The sequence below is a fragment of the Exophiala dermatitidis genome, assembly GCF_000230625.1.
Source record: "Exophiala dermatitidis NIH/UT8656 unplaced genomic scaffold supercont1.4, whole genome shotgun sequence".
In the NCBI taxonomy this organism is placed as follows: Eukaryota; Fungi; Ascomycota; class Eurotiomycetes; order Chaetothyriales; family Herpotrichiellaceae; genus Exophiala; species Exophiala dermatitidis.
In genome coordinates, this window is record NW_008751649.1 from 1443073 (window position 1) to 1466524 (window position 23452).

The 23452-nt window shown below is 51.5% G+C and overlaps 8 protein-coding genes across 8 annotated transcripts; 4 read left to right on the forward strand and 4 right to left on the reverse strand.

Annotated features, from left to right (window-relative positions):
• Positions 1-2560: 2560 nt before the first annotated feature.
• Positions 2561-4519, reverse strand: HMPREF1120_04841 (uncharacterized protein). The gene is made up of 3 exons (XM_009158988.1): positions 4110-4519; positions 3059-4039; positions 2561-2990 (listed from the first exon to the last, which is right to left on the reverse strand). Exons 1-3 carry the CDS (start codon positions 4375-4377, stop codon positions 2797-2799), a joined length of 1443 nt encoding a protein of 480 aa, XP_009157236.1. The 5' UTR covers positions 4378-4519; the 3' UTR covers positions 2561-2796.
• A 764-nt stretch (positions 4520-5283) lies between these two features.
• HMPREF1120_04842 (retrograde regulation protein 2) lies at positions 5284-8520 on the forward strand. The gene is made up of 12 exons (XM_009158989.1): positions 5284-6140; positions 6203-6209; positions 6273-6356; positions 6406-6629; positions 6729-6870; positions 6922-7113; positions 7176-7366; positions 7427-7489; positions 7543-7690; positions 7750-7865; positions 7927-8017; positions 8104-8520. Exons 1-12 carry the CDS (start codon positions 6020-6022, stop codon positions 8210-8212), a joined length of 1488 nt encoding a protein of 495 aa, XP_009157237.1. The 5' UTR covers positions 5284-6019; the 3' UTR covers positions 8213-8520.
• Positions 8521-9982: 1462 nt separating this feature from the next.
• On the forward strand, positions 9983-11288 carry HMPREF1120_04843 (endoglucanase; the record flags this gene model as incomplete). Its single annotated transcript, XM_009158990.1, has 3 exons — positions 9983-10042; positions 10090-10145; positions 10223-11288. 3 exons carry the CDS (start codon positions 9983-9985, stop codon positions 11286-11288), a joined length of 1182 nt encoding a protein of 393 aa, XP_009157238.1.
• A 1287-nt stretch (positions 11289-12575) lies between these two features.
• On the forward strand, positions 12576-14873 carry HMPREF1120_04844 (uncharacterized protein; the record flags this gene model as incomplete). Its single annotated transcript, XM_009158991.1, has 1 exon — positions 12576-14873. One exon carries the CDS (start codon positions 12576-12578, stop codon positions 14871-14873), a length of 2298 nt encoding a protein of 765 aa, XP_009157239.1.
• A 160-nt stretch (positions 14874-15033) lies between these two features.
• Positions 15034-16513, reverse strand: HMPREF1120_04845 (ATP synthase (E/31 kDa) subunit). The gene is made up of 3 exons (XM_009158992.1): positions 16064-16513; positions 15491-15999; positions 15034-15425 (listed from the first exon to the last, which is right to left on the reverse strand). The coding sequence occupies exons 1-3, from the start codon at positions 16091-16093 to the stop codon at positions 15275-15277; spliced, it is 690 nt and encodes a 229-aa protein (XP_009157240.1). The 5' UTR covers positions 16094-16513; the 3' UTR covers positions 15034-15274.
• Positions 16514-16551: 38 nt separating this feature from the next.
• On the forward strand, positions 16552-18866 carry HMPREF1120_04846 (uncharacterized protein). Its single transcript, XM_009158993.1, has 2 exons — positions 16552-16828; positions 16882-18866. Exons 1-2 carry the CDS (start codon positions 16787-16789, stop codon positions 18583-18585), a joined length of 1746 nt encoding a protein of 581 aa, XP_009157241.1. The 5' UTR covers positions 16552-16786; the 3' UTR covers positions 18586-18866.
• Positions 17628-20799, reverse strand: HMPREF1120_04847 (uncharacterized protein). Its single transcript, XM_009158994.1, has one exon. It carries the CDS (start codon positions 20586-20588, stop codon positions 19575-19577), a length of 1014 nt encoding a protein of 337 aa, XP_009157242.1. The 5' UTR covers positions 20589-20799; the 3' UTR covers positions 17628-19574.
• A 132-nt stretch (positions 20800-20931) lies between these two features.
• HMPREF1120_04848 (uncharacterized protein) lies at positions 20932-23349 on the reverse strand. The gene is made up of 2 exons (XM_009158995.1): positions 21752-23349; positions 20932-21700 (listed from the first exon to the last, which is right to left on the reverse strand). Exons 1-2 carry the CDS (start codon positions 22007-22009, stop codon positions 21362-21364), a joined length of 597 nt encoding a protein of 198 aa, XP_009157243.1. The 5' UTR covers positions 22010-23349; the 3' UTR covers positions 20932-21361.
• Between the last annotated feature and the right edge of the window lie 103 nt (positions 23350-23452).

The window sequence follows — 23452 nt, forward strand, 5'->3', positions numbered from 1 at the left end:
TAAATCTTTTTAAATTAAGTTAATAAGTAATCTTATAGTGATTCTCAACATATTAATTAGCCTATAGTAACTCTATAGTAATCCTATAGCGATTCTATAGTGATTCTCGAGTAGGATTAGATAAGGATTAGAGTAGGGTCGATATACTTATCGATATAGGATCGATAGAGGATTAATCCTTTATAGAAGGGTATATATATATTAATACTATATTAATACTATATTAATATAGTTTCGACACGGTCTCGAAACCGTTTATAGAGAATTAAATATATAGTAGTTCAAAACCGATTCAAGACCGGTTTGAGATTAATCCGGGTCTGATTCGGTATCCATTTGGAACTAATTTTATAAGTTTAAGCGTATTAAGACTATGTACTAAGCGTCCTACTAAGTGTTCTACCGAGTGTCCTACCGAGTATCCTACCGAGCGTTCTGTCGATTGTCCTGCTACGCGTGTACCTACTCGAGCGTCTCGTCAAACACACTGTCGAACGTACTTTCGAACGCACTGTTAGTTGGGCGTGCAGTTAGGCGTAGACTTTTTCGATTATAGTTCTACTAGTAGTTAATGTGAAAATACTATATATATATGCCCGCCTAGTAAGGATTAATCTAGTATCGATATAGGATCGACGCTATATCGACCCTACTCCGATTTTACTTCGATCCTACTCGAGGATCAGTATAGGATTACATAGGTGCCCACCCTCTATAGAATCGATATAGTATTAATAGCGTATTAATACGGTTTCAATACGGTTTCGAAACCTTTTGGGGGATCGAATACGTATCCGATACGGTTTAACTACGATTCGAAACCGATTCGAAATCGATTCGAAATCGATTCGAATACGATTCGGAATCGGTTCGAAACCGGTTCGGAACTATTTACACGTTTAAGCGTATTGAAACTATATCGACTCTATTTATTCGGATTCTACTAGTTCGCGTATATCTATAAGTTTAAGTATATCTACTAGTCCGAGTATATCTACTATCTATATACCTTGTTAATTATTATCTAACTACGCGACTTCTACGCGCGCATCTCCTACGTACTACTATATACTATATATAGGTATTGATCGTCCTATTGATCGTCCTGCTACGCGTATACCTACTCGAGCGTCCCGTCGAGCGTCCTGTTGATCGTCCTACTACGCGTATTCCTGTCGAGCGCCTTGTCGAGCGAGCGTCGAATGCACTGTTGAATGCACTGTTGAATGCACTGTTGAATGCACTGTTGAATGCACTATTGAATGCACTGTTGAATGCACTGTCGAATGCACTGTTGAATGCACTGTCGAATGCACTGTCGAATGCACTGTCGAATACACTGTCGAATGCACTGTCGAACGCACGGTCGAACGCACTGTTGGACGTACTACTGTTGAGCGCACTATTAGGCGCACTCTTGAACGCACTATTGAACGCACTATTGTACGCACTATTAAGCGAGCGTGTAGTTAGGCGTGCAGTCAGACGTAGACCCTTTAGTACTACTAAAGTAGTGCTAGTACAAGTAGTAAACGTAGAAACCGTATTGAGGCTCTAAACCGTATTTAAGGCTCTCGAGATTTAACACCGTATTAACACAGTATTGAACCTCGAAATCGATTCTACTACGGTTCGAAACCGGTTCTAATACGACTCTAAACGTTAATTTTATTACCGATCTAAGTACGCCGACTCGGATCGAAATCGGTTTAAAACCGATTCGGATCCGTAGTAGAACCGGTTTTACTACGGTTCGAAACCGTATCGAATACTATATCGAACCCGCGTCGAACCCGCGTCGAAGCCGCGTCGAAACCGTATTGACACGGTCTTCATCCTAAGTAGTATAGCCCCTTTAGTACTATAGAATCACTATATCGAAGGATCGAAGGATCGAAGGATGGTAGGATCGTAGAATCGTAGAATCATTAAGTAACTTAATTTAAAAAAAATTAAAAAAAAGTTTAAAATATATTACGTATTATTTATAGATTATAGATTTATATATCGAAAAAACTATTATAAATAGTATCATAGTCGAGTAGTAACAACGTCGCTATCGCCTATAATTTAAATAAGAAAAAATTCTAACGATACTATATAGTCTTTAAGACAAAAAAGGAGTACTCCGACTAGAGTTCGAACCCTTCTTTTTTTTTAACTACTATATACTGCCCTAATACAAGATCCGGATCCGATCCGGATCTAAGAAAATCAACAGATTAAGCCTCCGACCTAGTAATCGACCTAGGATCGATCTAAGATCAGACCTAGTTCAGTAAGTAGATCTAAACTAGGTCCGAACTAGGTCCGAACTAGGTCCGAACTAGGTCCGAACTAGGTCCGAACTAGGTCCGAACTAGATCTGATCCTAGATATCGCGATCCCTGATTGAGCCTTTATAGGAGGCCAGTCCTGTAGTTGTAATATCGATTTATAGCCGTATCGAGGCTCCAAACCGTATCCGAGGCTCAACACTGGAAATCGATTCCACTACGGTTCGAAACCGGTTCCGATACGGCTCCAAACGTTAATTATATCACCGATTTAAGCACGCCGACTCGGATCGACACCGATTTGGAACCGTGGTGAAACTAAACTGTATCGGATACTATATTAAAATCGTGTTGATACGGTGTTGACACCGTGTTGATCTACTCTACTATGGCCTATATAGTGTGGCAACCAACGCGTACCAACTATTACGGCCGCCGCGTTGTTGAGTTTCGGCGCAGATGATACTATCGCACATCCTACATGAGTACCTCTTTCGAGGCACTTGACGCAGGTGCAAACCTAAAGCTTTGCGGAGCCACCGGCATTACTTGCCCACGCTCGCTCCACGGGATCTTGGCCTTTTGCCAGATCTCTCAGACTCGACAACCGTGATGCACTCATCTGGAAGCATTCCGGCAGGCCTGTGGCATTCCAATCTTTGCCCATGATCAGTTTGACCACACCAGGGGCACACGTGAAGATTCTGGCCATTCCTTTGGACACGACACCCGTTAGAACACAGTCAACTGGAGCTTTGGGACGGGACAAATGCTGAACTCACCATGTCCATTGAAGCCAGCGCACACATACTGTCCCGGAAGAGACTCGATGGGTCCCACAAATGGGACGTGGTCTGTAGACATAGCAATGATACCAGTCCATACGTGGTCTACACCCTCGCCGTGTCGGACGGACGATGCTTCAGTTTGGGGGAAAATATCGCGCCAGCCCCTAATACCTGCTTGCAGGACTTCGGAAGAATACCTCGTGTCGTCCGTCGTCTGGAGTTCCGCTACCGCTTCGGGGCTCAGCGCTGGATTCCCACGTGACACACCCAGGATGAAAGTTCCGTCAGATGGCCGTTGGATGAGTGAATGGAAATGTTTTATAGTATATCTGAGTGACATTGTGTGAGGTATGACATTGTCGCCTGCGAAGGATGGAGTTGGAATTATTGACATGGCCTGGGCCCGGCAAGGCGTCACGTATTTCTGCAATGTTGGTAGCAGATATCCCACGTGCGCATTCGTACAGTGGACGACAGTTGGTGTCACAACGGTGCCTCGAGCAGTGTGAACAGCCCAGAGGGTAGGTTGGGCAGCATCCGAAGCAGCCTGAGATTTGACCTCCTTGACGCTCGTTACCGGACAATGAGTGAAAAGCTTTACCCCCCTCGTAACGCAGCTACGGATTAGCCATTGGGTCAGTTTTGCTGGATGAATCGAACCAGCGGGCCATTCATAGGCGGCCACAGCACCAGGCACTCTGGTTTTCTCTTTTGCCTCAGCACCTTCGTAGAACTTGACGTGAGAGACGTCCCCACTGGCCTTCTTGTAGGCATCGAAACTTGCCGCTTCGTAGTCGGCAAACTCGGGGGTCATACACACGTCGAAGGTCTTTGTGAAATGGAAGTCGCAGGGCACGTTACGGGTTCTCACAAACTCGTCGACCTTATGGAGAACCAGCCGCTCATTGGCAAGCACTTTCACACTCTGATCTACGCCATGTGCAGCGGCGTAGACAGGGAACCCTCGAAAAGCGTCTGGACGATGCGGTCTGTCATCAGCCTTGTCGCGCAACGCGGGGGGTCCGGAGAATATGGATATACATACCAGGTCGAACGTGGCCGGCATTCCTCGAGCTTGCGCCACTCGCAGCTTCTCTGGCTTCGATGATGATTACATCCTGGGCCTGGACCCCCGCTTCAAGCAATTCGAAAGCAGTAAGAGACCCAGCGAGGCCTGATCCGATGATAACGTACTGACTTCTTGTGGGAAGAGCGGCGCCGGAGTTCGCGTTCAGGTGAGCAAACGCGCGAGTGCTTTTCTGCCAGAAGCTGAGCCCGGGGTTCGGGACAGGGAGTCCGATATGCGAACTCATGGCAAGGATATGGGTGCTATGGGTGCTTGAGCGGCCTTAGCTCGACAGATGTATGTCTTTAGGCATATGTTTATCATTGCCGGTGCATGTCTCCTCGGACATATATACCACGTATCTTGCCGTTGAGGATAGGCGATAGCCTACCAGCCGTGAAAGTGGGCTGCCTATATTTCGCACCACGACATCCTTATTTCGCACCACCGCTAAACTACTTCAAGTAATTTTTTTGCGCAACGCTAGCCGCTTTTGCTTTGTCCTTATAGCGCCGTATATCACGTAATTGCAATACATACTCTGTAATTATTCATACGCCTATTATCGTACGCCCACAGCGCCTATAACACCTACGACGCCTACCACTGCACGCCTACCACTGTACGCCTATCGCTTAATAGGTGGTAGTAGGCGCACAGTGATAGGTGTGCAGTTACAGGCGGTGCAGGCTTATAGGGGTTGCAGGCGTTGCAGGAGTTGCGGGCGCTGTAGGCGTGCGATAATAAGGGTGAGTGGTTATGGGCATTATAGGCGTAGGCGAGTTAGTGCTATAGGTACATCGTAATTTAAGGCGTAACGAGCCTGTAATCTCTAAGCACTTAGCAACCTTATATCAGAAGTGGCCTTGGCAATGGTGCGAAATAAGGATCTCATGGAGCGAAATATAGGCAGCCGTGAAAGTGTCCACACTGTTGGGAAGCAAATAACCACACCGCAATGGATACACCTTGAGGCGGGAGGGTCAATTCTCCGTATCAAAGAGACCGGTTCCGGTGTCAAAGCGGTCGCTTTGCCGACGACAGAAGAGGCGAATGGCTAATGGAGATGCGCGGGCAACGTAACATCGACTAGTATAGTTGTTAGTACTCTTTACTCCACGCTCCTCGGACCCTTCCACAGTCTCCCCACGACGACCGGAACTAAAAAATGGCACGAGGCCAGCTGGGGCGGGGGTCTCCGCCGGACGGGTTTTGTACCATTGCGTCGGCAAAGAGCTCGAGAAGGAGATGAGACAAAACTTACCTCAGAGAAGATGCAGTAGTATCACAGTATACTCATGTCAAAGCGGCACGGTTAGCCCGGTATCCTGGTGCTTTCGCTATCATGTTGAAGTGTGGGCGGCAGATTGTGCCGACCATCGGGGAAAACCCGTCAATGCGGTGGAACTTGAATTGATAAAGCCCACGCCCAATCACGTCTGCAGTCTACTAGTTGTATACGCCGTCTTTAGCAATCTGACCAGAAGTCGAATTGATGCAGGTCATAGCGAGATAACCACCGCCATCCAACCTCCCTGGTTATCCACTTCTCCAGGCCAGACAATATCTATACCCACCTCGCTATCGATCTTCAAGTTCTAGCATCCAATCACCGTCATGGTCATCATGCGGCTGTCGGTCTGCGCTCTGGAGACTTTGCCACCATCAACCTGGTTTGGGGACTGGGAATCCGAGGGGAGAGGGAGCCATGCTACACGCACGCGAGCGGCGGCGGGACGTATGGAGGTGCGAACAGACGCCAATTTGGCTACATATAAGGCCAAACCCATGTCGTTGTCGTCGACAGGCAGTCCGTCCAGGCATCGCGGTCCCTTCTTTTTCCGCTGCAGAATTCCCCAGTTGCGGCCACCCTTCGTCCAGTGTTGACCATGGTGTCGTTGAACTTCCCTCCGGCCACGGGGGTAGCGTCTCATGAGCGCACACCCACTGAGCGCAGCCTTGTGCGGCGTCTCGATATGTTCCTTCTGACATTTGGTTGTCTTTCCCAAGGTGAGCGCCAGATATCCTTGTCCATATTCTGTTGAATGAGCCTATTTCTAACCATCGCCCAGTCATCAAGTAAGAAGTCATAACATATGGCGCCGGGCGCATCATCCTCTGATCTCGAACCCGTGATTGCAGGTACCTCGACCAGAGCAATATAACCAATGCCTACGTGTCCGGGATGCAGGAGGACCTGCACCTCGACAAGAATCAACTCAACTAGTTGGTGTTGCCTCCCAAATTGTGGGACATCCAGCTAACCTCGAACCAGCTTCCAGACATATTTCAATGTCGCCTACTGCATCATGCTCATTCCATCCCAGATCATCTTGACTTATGTGCGACCGAGTCTGTGGCTCTCAGGATTGGAACTGGCCTGGGGCATGATAACTGGCCTCATTGCAATGACACACAGCGCAAAGCAAGTCTACGTCTTGCGGTTCTTCCTGGGCCTTTGCGAGAGCAGTGCGTGGCCTGGCATGATGACCCTATTGAGTATGTCAGCCAAACGGGTGCCGTTGTATTTCTTACCTTCCAGTTCTACTTGGAGGACTATGTTGCTCGTCCCGAGATTGGGCTGACCAGATTCCACAGTGCATTGGTACACTCCGACAGAACTGGCAAAGCGCATGGGGTTTTACCATTCCTGCCAGGCCATGGGGAGCATGATGTCTGGGGCACTGCAGGTCGCCATCATTAACACCTTGGAAGGACACAGCTCCCTAGCGGGATGGCGGTGAGGACCAGCCGATTACATGGATTGTTACAACACAACTAATACTCTCAGGTGGCTATTTGTCATCAACTCGATCATCACCGTGACGTGGGGATTCTTCGGCTTCTTCATGATACCTGATCTGCCGAACAAACCGAACCCGCTTGCCTTCTGGTTTGACAGGAACCATGGCGAAATGGCTATGGCGAGGCTGAAACGACACCATCGTGCCGAACCGAAGAAGGTCACCTGGGCTGCTGCCAGGTACGTTGGCGGACCTTCCGGCCCAGCATGAAATCTTGAAAGCCCAGCTGACCAGTAAACAGGCGCACCTTTACTTCCTGGTTGGTGTATTTCATTTCCCCATTGTACACCGCGACAGTCCTGGGCAGCTGGGGATATGCATATTTTGCACTATTCCTCAAGTCGATCAAGAACGAAGACGGGACAAGGCGATGGACGACATCTCAAGTCAACTCCATCCCGATCGGAGGTGGAGCTATTCAAGTTCTTTTTGGTAGGACATACCCCCCGCTCTCCCAATTAGTGCTCTGCAGGCTAATTTCCGTCTCTTCAGTCTGGATCTGGGCGTTCCTGTCGGATATTCTACGAACCCGATGGACCCTTATTGTAGTCCAAGGTCTGCTATCCTCACCACGCCCTGTTGGTAATGCCAATATTGACACATGGCAGGGCTTATTGGCATCATGACCTGCATTATCATGAGCATCTGGACGTCTCACCCGAACTCCGTTAGCCTCTCTGCAGCTTACGCCAGCTACTTCCTGTCCTATATCACCTTGGGCACGGCACCTCTCATCTTCGCATGGCTGTCGGACCTGTAAGCCTCCTTCGTCTCATCCATTCATGAATCTGGCGCATTAGCTGACATTTCAACAGCATGCCGCAGGACCCGGAGGCACGTACACTGATCGTGGGCGTTGCGGTTGCCTTTTACTATGCCATCTCCGCTTGGAGTCAAGTTCTTACCTGGCCGGCATCACAGGCACCCTATTGTGAGTATCACACTTCGCGTCCGTAACGATGCCAGCTCGCTAACCTGACTGCTCTGTCTAGATAAGTATGGGTGGCAATCGGCTCTTGCCCTTTGGGCTTTGGCCGTCGTCATGACGTGCGTGTTGCGCTATGTCGACAAGCGGTATCTGTCGTATGTCCCCTGCTCCCTCATTGCCAAAACTGGGCAACCCCATCTGGAGTCGTCTTTGCAGATCTTTAACTATTGTTCGTCATTAGGCCGAAACGTCAAGCTTTTGCAGAAGTATTGGAGGCAGAGCAACGCGAAGAAGGTCTGGACACTAAGCCCCAGGTGTTGGTAACCACAACCTCTCAAACCAAGGACTAAACGAGGAGGTGGTATATGGTCTGTACCCTCTTGTCTTTGGGGATCAGCTCTACATACATGTGCACTCTAGGTGCATAGTAGATATCAGTATGAATGCGCTCTACCATGACCTTCTCGCCCACACATCGCAACTTTCAAGTCTAGATGAACATGGTAGCCATGATATAGCGAGAAAATAGATGGCAATTCCGCGAACGTACTTGAAACGAGCGAGTGGGATGTCGCCATGTGCGTATAGGTACCTAGGTAGGTAGTAACCAGGTACACCAAAAAGGGATTCACTCTTATTGAATAACTTATAAGCACAGCTGCTTGGATTAAATCCCGAGCCAATCGTGACATTCTCAGCCTTGCGACCCAGTCACGTGACTACAATACCCCTTACCCCTGAACCAGTGAACTCTATCTCAACGTACACGTTGAGACGTCAAATTGTTTCCCCAGCCCTTTCGTTGTTGCAATGAAAGGTGTATATGAGGTCCAATTGATGGTGGTTCTGTCGTCTGGCACACCGGCCCATCTAGACCCTACTATGGGATGACCCAACGAGGAGAGACTGATTCAAGTCAGAGGGAGCCTTGCTCGACTATCCTCCGCCATGATCGGCTTCGGGGAACATTCGGCATCGACAATGAAATGCCGAATACTTGTGGTATCTTTTGACAGGTCTGCAACCACAACACGTCACAGTAGTGAAATGAAGCGCAAATCGCTGCAAGGGGGGTTTCTCGACGTGGCCTCGTCAGCAGGTCCGGCATGTGCCATGAGCACTCGGCAAAGCCCTGGAATTCTGGCCGCTGCCGAGAGTCTCAGTTAATCAATTGCTGCACCCCTGGCATTGTATCAATTTGCTTGTCAGGAATGAAGAGAGGTCCATTTGACGTGTATAATTTCCCCGGACGTGGTCGTTGATTGCAATGTGGCCCGAGCGTCCGTCACCCATCAACTACGAGATCCGAAATATCTGAGATATCAGGGTGTTGCCGCACTGTCTTTCACCAACGAAGAAATTTCCGCATTCTCTCAGCAGCTGCCTGGTCCTGGACAGGGGGCCGACAATACAACGGTCGCAGCGGGTACTGACAGGCATGACCGGCGCGTGATGTCCACTTGGAGCGGGCATGTCGTCCGAGTCAAGATCTTCAAGCAGGGTGGAAAGGGGCTCCCTCTCTGTTGAGTATAAATGAAAACTAAGTCGGTTGCAAGGGCGAGGATATGGAGTGAATCCGTTCCGGTATTCAACCAGACCGCCAACATCATAGCCATTTTCACCTGAGTCACGGGCGTACAGAACGGACAGAATGCAGCGCGGTGTACGCACGCGCCTGTCGCTCGGCATTGGCTCACTCGTCCTCCTTTCGTCCCGTGCAGCTGCTGAAGGCTGCTCGGCTCTGTATGGACAATGTGGTGGGATCGGCTGGACGGGATCTACGTGCTGTGCGAGCGGTTCATCTTGCCAATATGTGAACGACTACTACTATCAATGTCTAACTTACGTGGGCAACTCGCAATGCAGTTCTACATACGGACAATGCGGTGGAATTGGCTGGACCGGCTCTACATGCTGCCAGTCGGATTGGAGCTGCCAGTACCTGAATGACTACTACTATCAGTGTCTGCCGCCGACAGACACTTCAAGCCCGACATCCACAACGCCGACAACCACCGCCACATCAACTTCTTCGTCAACCTCAACGGCGCCATCTGCCTGTGCCACGAACTGGGGTCAGTGTGGCGGTATTGGCTGGACAGGTCCCACCTGCTGCGACGATGACTGGTCGTGTGTATATGGAAATGACTATTACTGGCAGTGTCTCGAACCTACAAGCGGTAAGTCGTCCAGGTCTGTCTACTGGGTCCTGACTAATACTATCCAGCGAGCGCGTCTACAAGCACGACGTCGAGCACGACTGCAGCAACAACATTTTCAACCGTGACGACTTCGGCAGCCTCAAAAACATCCTCAGCAGGGAGCAGCGAGACAGCCAGTTCCACCACTACCTCGACTAGTCCGTCTTCTACCGCTACACGCGTGCGTTACGGAGGAGTCAATATTGCCGGCTTTGAGTTCGGCTCCTATGATACCTGTGGTGTGCATACGGCTGCGCCATACGTTGATCCCGAGAACTACATCGCGCAGATCAACCACTTCGTCAATGATGACGGTCTAAACGCCTTCAGACTTCCAGTTTCGTGGCAATACTTGATCAACCAATATGATGGCGGCTCGCTAGGGAACAACACGATCGATCAAGACAATTTTGCAACTTACAACTCACTTGTCCAAGGATGTCTGAGTTCTGGCGCATCACTCTGCATCGTCGACATGCACAACTATGCCAGATTCAACGGCAAGATCATTGGCCAAGATGGACCGTCGGCAGCTCAATTTGCCGAGATTTGGAGCCAGCTGGCCACGGCGTATGCGTCGGAAGATCGTGTTGCATTTGGCTTGATGAACGAGCCGCACGACGAAGGCTGCCAATCGTCGGATGGCGGTGTCATCGACATCAGCACGTGGGCGTCGACCTTACAGACCGTGGTCAATGCCATTCGGCAGACGGGAGCTGTGTCTCAATTGATCATCCTCCCGGGCAAGGGCTGGATTCACGCGAACACATACCTACCATCCAACTCTGACGGGTCCGGACCGGCCTTGATGGGAATCACGGATCCAGCAGGCGGGACGTCCAAGCTGGTATTCGAGGTGCACGAGTACCTCGACTCCAACGACTCGGGTGGCAACAACGAGTGCGTGACCAACAATATCGACACCTCCTACGGCAGGGCAGGATTGTCCAACTTGGCCGACTATCTCCGGAGCAATGGCCGGGTCGCGCTGCTCACGGAAACAGGAGGGTTGAACAACGCCAACTGTGCAACTCTCCTCTGTCAGGAATTAAGCTTCCTGAACAGCAATGCCGATGTTTTCCTGGGATATACGACCTGGGCAGCAGGAGGGTTCGATCCTAGTTATGACTTGGGCGAGACGCCCACCCAGAATGAGAGTGGCGGATGGACCGACACCCTCCTCGTCCAAAGTTGCGTGGCCCAATGCTTCCAGGGAACATGTTGAATGCGTTAGACAACTTCGAAATGCAGCGCGCTCGTGAATATCTCAACCGCGACCTATCTTCTCAAACACCGACAAAACGGCGCAGAGGGTGCTATGAAAGGATAGAATTGCTTGAAATGACAGATGAGCAAGGAGTATGGGAGGATGTGGACCCCCATGGACTCCTCTCACTGCCCCCAAAGTTTACCGGGCTCGAAGTGTAGATGGCCGACCGTTTGTGGTGTGTGGTCCGCCGTATATTTTACATTTAATCAAATATATTGCGTCTCTCCGGGCAAAAATTTTCGACCTCACCTTCAATTCTCACAACCGCGCTTGCACATTATGTTCACAATAATGAAATGTGAACTTTGATGAAGAACCCTGTCGGCTAGAAAGGTGCTCATCCACTGCGTTAGATCGCCTGGTATCTGCCTACTACTGACCGTCGACCTCCTCGCCGCCGCTGATGACTGGCCATTGGGTTTGTGTTGACAGTATATATATTTCATGATCTTTGATCCATTCAGCACGCAGCGTCTTGTACTGCTTCAACACGACGCTGTTTTGTGCACATGCCGGCCCTTCACTGGGTGGGATCTCTTGAATGGTAGAGCATGCCGTACAGGATCGATTCTGTATCTGCTGGGCTGGACCGTTGTGGCATGAAAGCTCAGTTCGTTTTGAAATCGTACAAATTTAAGTATCTACATCAATATCATACCATGGAGACTTGGGGAATCAGTGTCGCCATCATTTTAATCCCCGAACAGATGTAGGAAGACTTTACATTCGAGGTGCTACATGGCGCCGTAGGAGGTCTTGTTCCTTAGATGGAGACGACGGCAGCGCTTACGATTATTGCAAAATTGCCGTGGAGCTTGAAATGCTCGCAACACTCGGGGAATCTGCCTGTTCGTACACCATGCCGTCTCCGTGTGCCTTTCGAAATATTTATTCGTTCCTTGCCTGTATATACAGTATAAATGGACTCGGAAGAGGTATGATTATTGCCTGGGGAGGGAGGTGGGCACCGGTGGGCACCCCGGGCACAATTTATTGACGCGTGAATGCGGCATGCGCACTTTACCCACCTTGGCGCGTTCCTGGCGTTTCGCGGCGCCTTCGAGATGTGCAGGCTGCGCAGTCACTGCAACCTGTAACATGTACAGCCATGGAGGGGAATTGTCAATGAATGCTCTGCCTCAGCATATACCATTGAATCTCTTCTTATGGCGCAAAGACCTTGAGAATTATTCGGCTGCTACACCAATTGCCCCGGGTATCATGACCTGAGGAACGCCCCCGATGCCGTCCCCTCCCCCCAGAAAACGACCCATTGCCGACTTCTTCAGACCCTACATCAAAAGCAATGTCCCAACCAAGCGCCCGTCTCCCTCGGGCCAAGAGCGCCAGCCACGACCAAAGAGTCCGGATCGAGATACGAGTTCTATAGCCACTCCGAGAGCCGTCAGGAGGTCGGCGGATCCGTCCGCACGAACTCCAACATCCTGTGCCTTTTCACCGTTGTCCGCTCCAGGCTCCAGAGCGTCTCTTCCCATCCGCAGCCCGCGTCCTCATACACCTTTAGACCCGCCCTCAACGTATAAGCAGCCGCCGCGATTTGGCCATGATGCTAGACCTGGACCATCGTCACCTACACTGGTAAAGCCATTGTCATTCACCGACCTGCCAAGCTCAACCCAGGCTGTTGTCGAGAATGGCAAGGTCATCGAGATCCGTGACTCGGACGATGAAGGCTCAGATTCTCTGGAATCGCTGGAGTCGTTGGAAGATATCCTGGGAAGAACAAAAGGCGGCCATGTGACTTCTATGTCGTCCTCCCCGGAGGGCGATGACGCGAAACTGGAGGCAGAGCGACTAAAGACGTTGAACTTGTTTACCAGAAGTCGTTCCACCCCGTCATTAAGCAAGGAGAAACTGCGAGCGCTAGCTGCCCGAGAGCGGGCAAGCCAGTTTGATATCTCTGGCATCCTCAACGAGCACTTCGATGATCAGGAGGTTGAACAAAAGATCAAAAGGTCTAGAGACGACTTCAATGAAGCTCTGAAGGCATCCGAGGCGGAGAAGAACACGAACCTAGACAAGAAACTACTGGCTGCGGTGGCAACCACAGAAGACGGAGAGGCCGGCGTGTCAAGGCTCATGGATGCTGTAGACCGCACGGAAGCTCTGACCTCCGACCGTGTCTTTCTGTTCTTCGGAGCCAATGGCTTGAATGACTGGCATGCCAGCCGTCCGCCAGGCCTCGATTTCCCTGAAGAGGCGATCCCACACCAGCTCTGGAGCCCACGGGACCACGAGGCCAGGTCAAGAGCCTTCCTGTCGGGATACATGACTGAGCTTGCTGCTAAAGGCCTTCTGTCTGATGAGGGGCTCAGGTGGATTTTCCAAAGCGTGGTTTTGGAACGACGGGATGACGTCCGGTCCGCATATATTCAGTGCCTTCGAGCCGCCAGCCCTGCATGGACGAGGAATAGCCTAACGCCTCAAAATGTGCACTCAATCTTCCAAACGCTGGGCGCAGATAGTGCAAATCTTCTGGAGGGCAGCTTGATCGAGCCCAGGCATCTCTTGCTCAGGGTGCCACCTAGACGAGATCCGAAATACCTACTGGCCGCCATGGAGATGTTCCAAGCCGTGAGCCAGGACATGGACTTCTTGACGTTAGGCAACCTGACTTCAACCGTTTGTCGACTCGCGACCGACTGTGAGCTGATGAGCGATGCGCGTGTGTGCAGTGCAGTCGAGAAGATGCTGGAGACGCTTCTTTCTTTGCCCGAGTTAAGCTCGCGCTCTCACGTGGCAGAGAGGATGATGGCCGACCTTGGGCACCATTTGAAAGATGACACTTTGCAGGCACACTTACTCGCTCATATACCTCAAACCTCCCCCTTGGCCTGCCGTGTGCGTATATTGCTTGCACAATCATTTCTTCTGGGCGTCGATGCACTTAACGACGGAAAGTCCCTGAAACCACAGATCTCCCTTGATGTTCTTGCGGAGCACATCTCGACGTCCCCGGCGTTCGACACCAGACGAAGAACGGGACCTAATGCTCTTGATTACGTCGCTTTGCGGGCTTTGACATACGTGTTAGACGTTGCGATATCTGAAGGCGGGCGTCCTGCAACTTTTGCTTCACACGCCGAAGAGGTCTCGTTCAACCGATCAGTCGACCGGTTGGCAGACAGTATTCGGTCCATATTTGTGTCAATCATCGACACCGGCGCTTCACACATGACCCGGACCGAGGCCAAAGATGTCCTTCAAGCCCTATATTGGCGCCTTCTATACGCTGTGCGAACCGAGGTGCGGCCCAAGAAGAACATCTTTGACAGCACGACTGGAAAAGCACGGGACGGCGACGAAGTTCGAACAGAGGAAAAGAGCAAAGACTTCATGAAACAGTTCCTGGCCCAAAGGATGGAGAGGGAGCAAGAAAAGGCCAACCGGAGTGAACCCACGGCTGTGTCACGAGGTGAGGCCCGTGTCAAAAGCTCAACTATTACCTCTTCGGAGGAGTCGTCGGCACCTTCGGAGACAGAAAGATTGATTCGCAAGCAACTAGATTTGAGCGAGTGAACGACATCGCCCACCTTATGCTTGACGCATCTCTCAAAGCGTGTATTGTTATCTGACAGGGGCATCTGTTACTATATTTTGACAAGCATGGCGTTCGGGCGGAGAACTGAAGGATTGACACTGTGGGATATCGCGGAACCAGAACACCTTGTACGCCAAGCGGTGTGAAGGAGTTTTGTACAGACTGGCAATGTAAGCCCAGACTTTGATGATTGTACTGATGAAATACGAATTGCCTCCTTATATCGGGGGTCTCCCCTGCTTCCCGGCCCTTCCTCTACCAAAGATCCGCCTTGCTGCTTCTGCTGTGAAGGGATGCAATAGACAAAGCTCCCACACTACTAAGTAGACACTACCATACACTTAACTCCATTGCATGTAATTGGGGGACTCTGTTCTGTTTAATCGTGGAATTTCCTGTTCTTGTTCTCGCCGAACAGCGTGGCTCTGAGGCTGGGAAGTGCTTCGGTCTCGCACATGCGCAATCTCTCCTCGAAGGTGTTGTTCAACTCAATCTTGCCGTTACCACCAATGACGAAGACTCCGCCGGCTCTGATGATCATCAAGATTAGAACGATTGTGTGGGATTACCCTGGTGACAACGATTTGAAACTTACGATTCTTCCGGCAGCCACTCATTCTCGTCCACCACAGCTTCAACATCGCTGCCCATCTTCTCCTTGTACTCGGCGGAAGCCTTCTTGGCGGCACGCTGGACCTTATCCTTGTCTGCCTTCCGGCACCGAATGGTGACCTTCTTCTCACATAAGAGGTACAAGCATTCGAGGATCAATCCTTTGAGAATGTCCTCGTAGTTCTTGCTCTTGGGTCCGGCTTCGGCCAGTTTTGCCCTGGCCTGCTCGAACAACTTATCCAGTAATTCCTGTCGGGCACTGAGGACCTTTATCCGAGTCTTGTTGGCCATTGTGGAGCGTGTGATTTGCTGGGACATGGAGGCCTGCTTGAACTTCTTCTCGTATTCGGCGTCAATGGCCGCGATCTCCTCGCGCACCAGTTTGGACTTTTCAATTGCAAACTCCTCATCGGCCTTGAGTTCGATCTCGCGGGCCTTCTCGAGCGCTTCTTGTCTGATGAACGCCGTCATCTTCTTGAGCTCGGAGGCGACCTGATCCGGTGGGACTTGTGTTAGTCGAGTACATCTGCCTGCGTTGGCTGCGGATCATGCATACCTGGTCGTCCGAGAGCGCGTGGGACGACATGTTGCCGGTGGTTGTTGATAACGCTGATCTCTGAAAACGGTACAAGCAGCCGGAGTTTTATAGACAGAAAAGAGAGCGACGAGCGACAATGGTCTCGTCGTGGGCGTGGATCGTTATTGGGAGATGCTCGGTTCAGGACTTCTGCCCAAGATTAGGTGTCGACGGGCGTAGCAGGAGGCTGCAGGGTTGTTGATGTTGCACAACACCGAACGAGGTCGACTATGTCTTCTGTCTTGTCGAAGGGGATTGTCTCGAGTCTGGTCCGAGATGCTGTGTATATCAAGTTGTGATACTGTAACTGCATGCGCAGTCAAGCTCCAGTGCAGTATGGGAGCGAGTGATACTCAGCGACTACGGGGCGGGAAACTGCTCCAACTGCAATCAATCAATGAAGTCACACCTCACATTCGTACAAGTCTGGCCAACTGCGTGCCACCATGTCCAAACACGTTCTGACAGCGTGACAGCCTTTAGTACTTAGCTACCAACAACTCACACCGCCCACGGCCAGTACAACACGCATCTTTCCTTTACTCTGCTTGCATTCCCTTTTTTATTCTACCGCTCCCGAAATGATTGCGGCATTTCGCTCGAGAGACCACCTTCATCTTTGAGAGCCCAACATGCTGCATTCGCTTCTGGAGCGCTTAGCATTCCGGGCGGACCACAGACATATCCCGACATCACTACATCATGGGCCGACTCGGTGACATTTCGCCTCAAGGCAGCATCGCTGTACGTCTGGCCAATATGCGCTGTTACGTCCCCGTCGCTGACATCTTAGGCAGATTGGAATCATCGTCGGCCTCCTCTCCACCTCGATCCAAAGCCTTGGCCTGACCCTGCAGCGAAAGTCACATATCATCGAAGATGCCAAACATCTCCCAGAGACACGGCGGCCGCCATATAAAAGGAGGAAATGGCAGCTAGGGATGTTTATGTTCCTGATATCAAACCTGGTCGGCAGCACCATTCAAATCACGACGCTACCCTTGCCAGTCCTCTCTACACTTCAGGCGTCAGGCCTCGTCTTCAATACCGCGTTTGCGACACTGTTACTTGGCGAGCCGTTCACTTACTTCTCGCTCGTGGGCACGATCTTGACTTGTTCCGGCGCAGCACTCATAGCCACGTTTGGGGCCATTGCAGAACCGGCGCATAATCTGCGGCAGTTGCTGGAACTCCTTCATCAACGAGATTTCATTATATGGATGGTGGCGACCATGGTCGTGGTCGTGGCTACGATTCTGTTCGCTCACGCCCTCAAGATCTGGTCGTCTCACAAACACCTCGCACAGACTCTCCCCAAATCCGAAAGGCCTCGATCCGTGTCGACTACTTCAGGACGTCCTCCTACGTTGAATCGCTCCTTCACCGCTCAACTACCCCAGCCAGTGAGGGTTAGGGTGAGTCGTATGCGATTGACACGAGGATTGTGCTACGCTTTGATATCTGGCATCCTATCCGCTCATTCTCTCCTGGTCGCAAAATCGGCGGTCGAGCTGCTTGTGCGCACAATTATCGACCATAAGAACCAGTTCGACCGCTTTCAATCTTGGCTTATCCTCCTTGCACTACTATTCTTTGCTTTGACACAGTTGTATTACCTACATCTCGGTCTTCGTCTTTGCAGCACCAGTGTACTATACCCCTTCGTTTTTTGCATTTATAACATCATAGCCATCGTGGACGGCTTGATCTACTTCCAGCAAGCCTCGAGGCTCAGTGCTCTCCATGCCGGTCTTGTGGCATTGGGCACGGCCATACTACTTTCCGGCGTTTTGGCATTGTCCTGGAGACTGGATGACACCACGCCCGAAGAATCAATCCACTCAGCGCTTCCGCCCCCGACGCCTCTAACGCCTGGCATGGGACTGGTACAGTCACCGACAGATGAAAGACCTCCATTACTTCCCTCAAACCGAACGCGGAGTTCCACATCTGCTTCCCGGCCTTCTGCAGACGAGGAAACCCCTCTCCTGGTGGAAGGGGCTCTCCCATCGACATTTTCCCTTCAAGCCCCACCGGGCAACAAGACAAGGCGGATTTGGGCAGAATTGGACGATGAGGAGCAACAGCATAACGATTACCTGGCGTCTTTGCCCTCGACACGGCCCGCTTTCATGACACGCGCTAGCCAATCCCATCACCGAGGCGAGTCCGTTTCCTCACAGGCTCTCACAACAAGCACCCGACCCAGTTCGTCAGGGTCACATGTTGACCGGAACGAAGATCAGAATGAGACTTCTGCTGGAACCGATCCAAATATTGGACAATCACACCGACGGCGCAGTGGTGCGGCCCTGTCTACGCTCGCGGCAGATGCCTTGGACGAGACAGCCTCTCGGTCCCAGCTGCAAACAAGGCCGAGAAGCACTTCTATACGGTTTGCTGAGCAGCAGGAGAGCCATCGTGACCGGGGAAGCCGACCTTCTCCGAAAAGAATAAGTCGCAGTCGCTTTGATCAGCCCACGAATGAAAGCGAAGGCTGATTTCGTTGTCAAGAGGATCTTGTTTTAGATCGACGCTGGGTAAGAGGTCCCGTTTCTGGGACGTAAATAGGGCGCAACTAGAGGATACGGTAGCGAGTGCAAGTGGTTGCTCAGTGCATCCAGCATAGAGTACACGAGCGGTAGATTTGGACCAATATAACACATCGTTATATGACCCACTCGAGACGAGCACAATGAACAGCGATCAGTTGCCATAATGAATGTACAATGTGTCAAGTCTGTACGAGTAATCTCCCATCCATCCATTCCTGCTTGCTACGTCCAAGGGCTGCCCAATCTCACCCATAGGGCCTTGCTGGATTTGACTCGTTGCACGTTCTCACAATCAACACACCGACTGGATGGACAGCCAAGCTGCAAAACCGGGCCTGCTGTCAAGCGTAAAGTCCGTAAGAGGAAAGTGAGACGCGAAGATTTGCCCAAGGACTATTCCAGGCCCTGGTTTCAAATGCCTGCAGTATCTCACACTGCTTTCTCCCGCAACATGGCCATACTGACCCAACCGCTCCAATATGGAAGAGTCTTCATGGCCATGGCCAAAGCATACATGAAGGCGGTAGAATCGAGATTGCACTCACATGTCGACAGCGGGGGGCATCGTTTGCCAAATACAGCTTTGCTCCGATGGCTAAAGTTTCTGGGCGCAAGCTATCCTGCATCCTCGCAATTGTAACCAGCGTTTGCATTTCTCTGCTGCGGAGAGGACGAAAGCTTTTCGTCTGGCGAGTGGTTCTGCCAAAGCCACCTGCGGTTGCCTGGGAAAAAGGATTGCAGTTGAGGGCCAGAGTATGTTTTCTCTCAAAAGATTCCCGGCGATGAGGGAGGACATATCGTATTGACCGAGTAAGCATAGCATAGCTTGCATGCCAGTTAGGGGATCGACTGTTGTCGAGGGGAAAAAGCGGGACAAGACCTGGTGTTGGAGACTCTGAAATGCGCCCCTTCCAGGACTTTCTGTTCTGTCGTCTTTATCCTTTGCGCACCGACACGGGACTCCCAGTCAAGCCAGTATTGTCAGTGACGGAACCGGTTTCAGTGCCGCTGATGCTGCCATCGCTCGACTCGTCCCAAATCTCACGCGACTCACGCTCGACCCTTCGCATGGCACCGGCCACCTCGTCGAGCTTGCTGACGACCTCGAGGACTCCACGGTTGACCTGCTGGAAATAGCGATCGTTGGCCTCACGCCGTTTGCGTGCGAGCTGGATATCTCTCTCGGTCTCCTCTTCGAGATTCTTGTTATTCGTAAAAGCGCTACGGTTGTTGTTGCTGCCACCATTGTTGGCTTTTCCAGGCTGCTGCTGAGGCCCTCCTTTCCGCCGGCCAGGTGTGGTTGTCGAACTAGTAGCACCGGCACCACCACCACCAGCAGTGGTAGTAGTATTAGTGGGTGTGGCGTCCAGCTGCTGACCGACCACTTCGGCCACATTGTCCCCGGAAGCGGCATTGGACTCTTGTTTCTCATGTAATTCGTCCGCCTCGGTCTTGGCCCAGGTCTGGGCCAGAGACAGCTGGGCAGCACGGAGGTCGTCAAGCGCTTTTGTGTGCGATGCCCCAAACACGTGCGACGTGTTCATGGCCGATACCTCGACGTCCGCCAGCGTCTTCTGCATCTCGGCCCACAGGCTCTCGGCGCGCTGGTCTTCGGGCTCGATGGCCGGCTGGCGCAGCGACGGGCCCGAGAACGATGACGCCGCGGGTACTCGCGCTGGAGGATGGATCCGTTGTGGACGCGGGTGCTCGACGTCCGACCCTGGTGCCCCAGGCACCCGGTCGCCAGGCAGCACGAGAGAGATGTGGGATGCATTCTTGGACGGCGGTCCTTGGAACAGCGCTGGCGGAGGAAGTCGATGTGCTGTCGTCCGGCTGGTGTTGAGTTTCGGCCGTTCGCGTTCGCGCTCCGATGGTGACGACTCCGATGCTGCTGCTGCCGCTGCCGCCCTTTCCCATTGACCAGGAGGCTTGGAGGCTGGCGTCGCCATCGCAGCATAAGCGATACCGTTTATGCCTCTGCTCTCCCTTTATACTGTCAGAGCCATCCCATGTGGTGTGCTAGAAGAGGGATAAGAGTCTGCAACAGACCACCGACACCTGCGCGCAATGATACTGCCGACTAGGCAGGTAGTACTGTAGGAATAGTACAGCAGATTCAAGTTGGGGGAGACGTTCAAGTTGCGCAAGTCACAAGCGAAGTGCAGTGTTACCAGTATAGTACTAGTACCGAACGATTATAGCCTAGGGTAGCCTTGTTAGCCCGCCTCGGCCTCCCTAGCCTCTTCAGCCGCTGCATTCCAGCCTTGCAACCCTTGAACTCCAACGGCTGTAGGTGCCCATACGCCAATTCACGCTTCTTTGTTCCTCATAATCTGTACGTTCCCAACCTACAAAAGCGTCCTAGATCGACTGTGGCTCAAAGACCAGGAGTCAAGTTCTCGCATTTCTCAAGGTTGGCTACACTATCCTCTGTTGGACCACAAGTAGCAACCTCAGTCAGCCGCCCGAGAGGTGGCAGGGGACTTGAGGTGGATGATGAATCCTTACTACGATCCGCGCCATGCCTCGCATTCCAAGATGGGAACCATTGCCATTTCGATGCTCGGTCCCTTCTTCGCCTCTCTGAGCTATAACTTCGCCAAGACTCCCAGTGTGCCGCTTTGTCCGTTTCCCAGAACATCACGTTCCATCTTCGACACGGCGACACCTGTCGAGCAGAAGAGCCATCGTGTGTGAATGGCCTCTGCTTTGCAATTTGCCACTAGCTATGAAAAAGAGAGCACAATGGTGGTTCATACCAAGTCCAGCCCCTATTCCGTCCAATAGGATTTATACAGAACGCCTTGGGGGTGAGGAAATCTCGATAACAGCATTCAGTCCTTTTCCAGTCCTCCAGATCATCTATCAGAAGACGGCCTGAATCTGCCATTCCCTTCAACTCGACCCGTCTCAACAATTCCCAGCATTCGTGCGTTGGTCGACAACATTGTGGGACGGGATTGACGAGCGTTGTACTTTCAGCAACCGTTGTAGTTACGGGAACCGTAATGGTGGTCATTCCTCTGGGTATTCTGGGAGCCTTTGTGGTCATGTTTGTATGCTAGTCATCGTTAGTTGGATATAACCCGTTCGCTATAACTTTGGGACATACCTCGGACGTCAAGTTGTCGGCATCCCCAAACATCTTCACCACGAGCGACACTGCATCAAGGGTAGCCATCCGCTTATTTACGACGACCATGCCATCATAATTGCCTGTCGCCCATTCCCAGTTTGATTGGCATTGGAGGCCGTACTTGCAGTCGAGCTTGGGATGCGAATACTCGTCACACAAATTGGCATCCTTGGCCGAGATCTGGTTGAAAAAAGCACAAAAGGCCAGGATCACGCTCAACCAGTAGGTTGCCATCTTCTCTTTCACCGCCGCTGAAGCTGGTTGTGAACGTAGAAAAACTTGCTGTGGTGAATAAAGCACGATAAAGGGCAGTGGCGAGCAAGGGTTTGGTGATACCTGAGTTAGCAAGACAACGATTTGCAACAGTATTGCGACAAAGCGTGCATGGCGCTCCTTATATAGATGATGTGGTCACTCTTTGCTCTGGTGACAGACTCCAGAATGGTCCTATGCTTTGATGAGCCAGGGTGCTTCACTTGGTCTGGTTCCCGAATGTGTCCTTGGCTTGGAGATCTGCTGATTTGAGTTGGGCAGAACAATCCTGTCAGGATAAGATTTGCGTGAAGGAAAGGCGCGTGTTCCATCTAAGGACCGCACACCAGTCAGAGTCCGAGGCTGGAGCTGGGACTAAAGTGAACCGATGTGTATTGTCAACAGGCTCAGAGGCTCGCACATTCAAACTCTGGCCATCCAGAATTTGCTGTATGCCTTTGCCCGCTTGCCTTTGCTGGATCACCACTAAGGTTCCACTGACAAACATGACAGCCGCGGAAGTTCAGAGCATAAGGACCAGGTTGGGTAGTTCGTGGAAATGATCACGATGACAAGGAGGCACGTCACACAGGCTCGTCAATGTGATGCTCCATGAACACCTAGCGACGGCGGCGAGCTCGAACTGCGGTCCACGCTGGTACCAATGTAGCAATCGAGGTTGGGCATTCTTCCATCTCGACATCCCAGGAAAAGCAGTTCAACTGAGAGCGTCCGTGGAGATCGCCAGAGACACTGTCAGGCGGAGGGATCATCATACAAGTTCCAGTTGCGAGGGAGTTCTGCCGAAACTGCCTGAGGGCCTAGCAAACGCAGTCTGGACCGGTCGAAAGGTGCCCCCGAATCCTGACGCGTCGTTGTGAACTCTTGCACCCACCTATAGCTGGAAGGCATACCGGCCGATGTAAGAGGATCTTATCTCGCAAATTTGCGGACAGGATATCATCGGCACCAAAGCTACTTAAGCTTCCCACCAAGTTCATTAGTACTAACCTTGCCTGACACGTACCAACATGAAGTGGCGTTCGTCGATCTCAAGACATCACCAGACAAGGAGAGATGCCATTCCAACGTTGAGTTTAAGATCTGCAGGCTCGCCAATTTTGGCCTCGAGCATATACCACGAACCGGAACGAGTACTTGCGCGTATCCGCGATTACATAACCGCAAGATTCGGCGAGCGCAATAGAGCCTGCATCAAGGCACTCATAGGCTAGCATGAAGTGCTGGTAGGCAGGTAGATACAAGTGTACCTAGGTACAATTTGAACGGTTGTCAGGTGTTTCGTTCCGGTTGGAAGAAAGTTGATAGGTACCTACAACGTAAAGGTTCCCAGGGTGATAACTTGCACTTCCAGTGGAGGCACTTTGGTGTCACGTGAGTGGGACTTGCACCGCACAAAGCGGC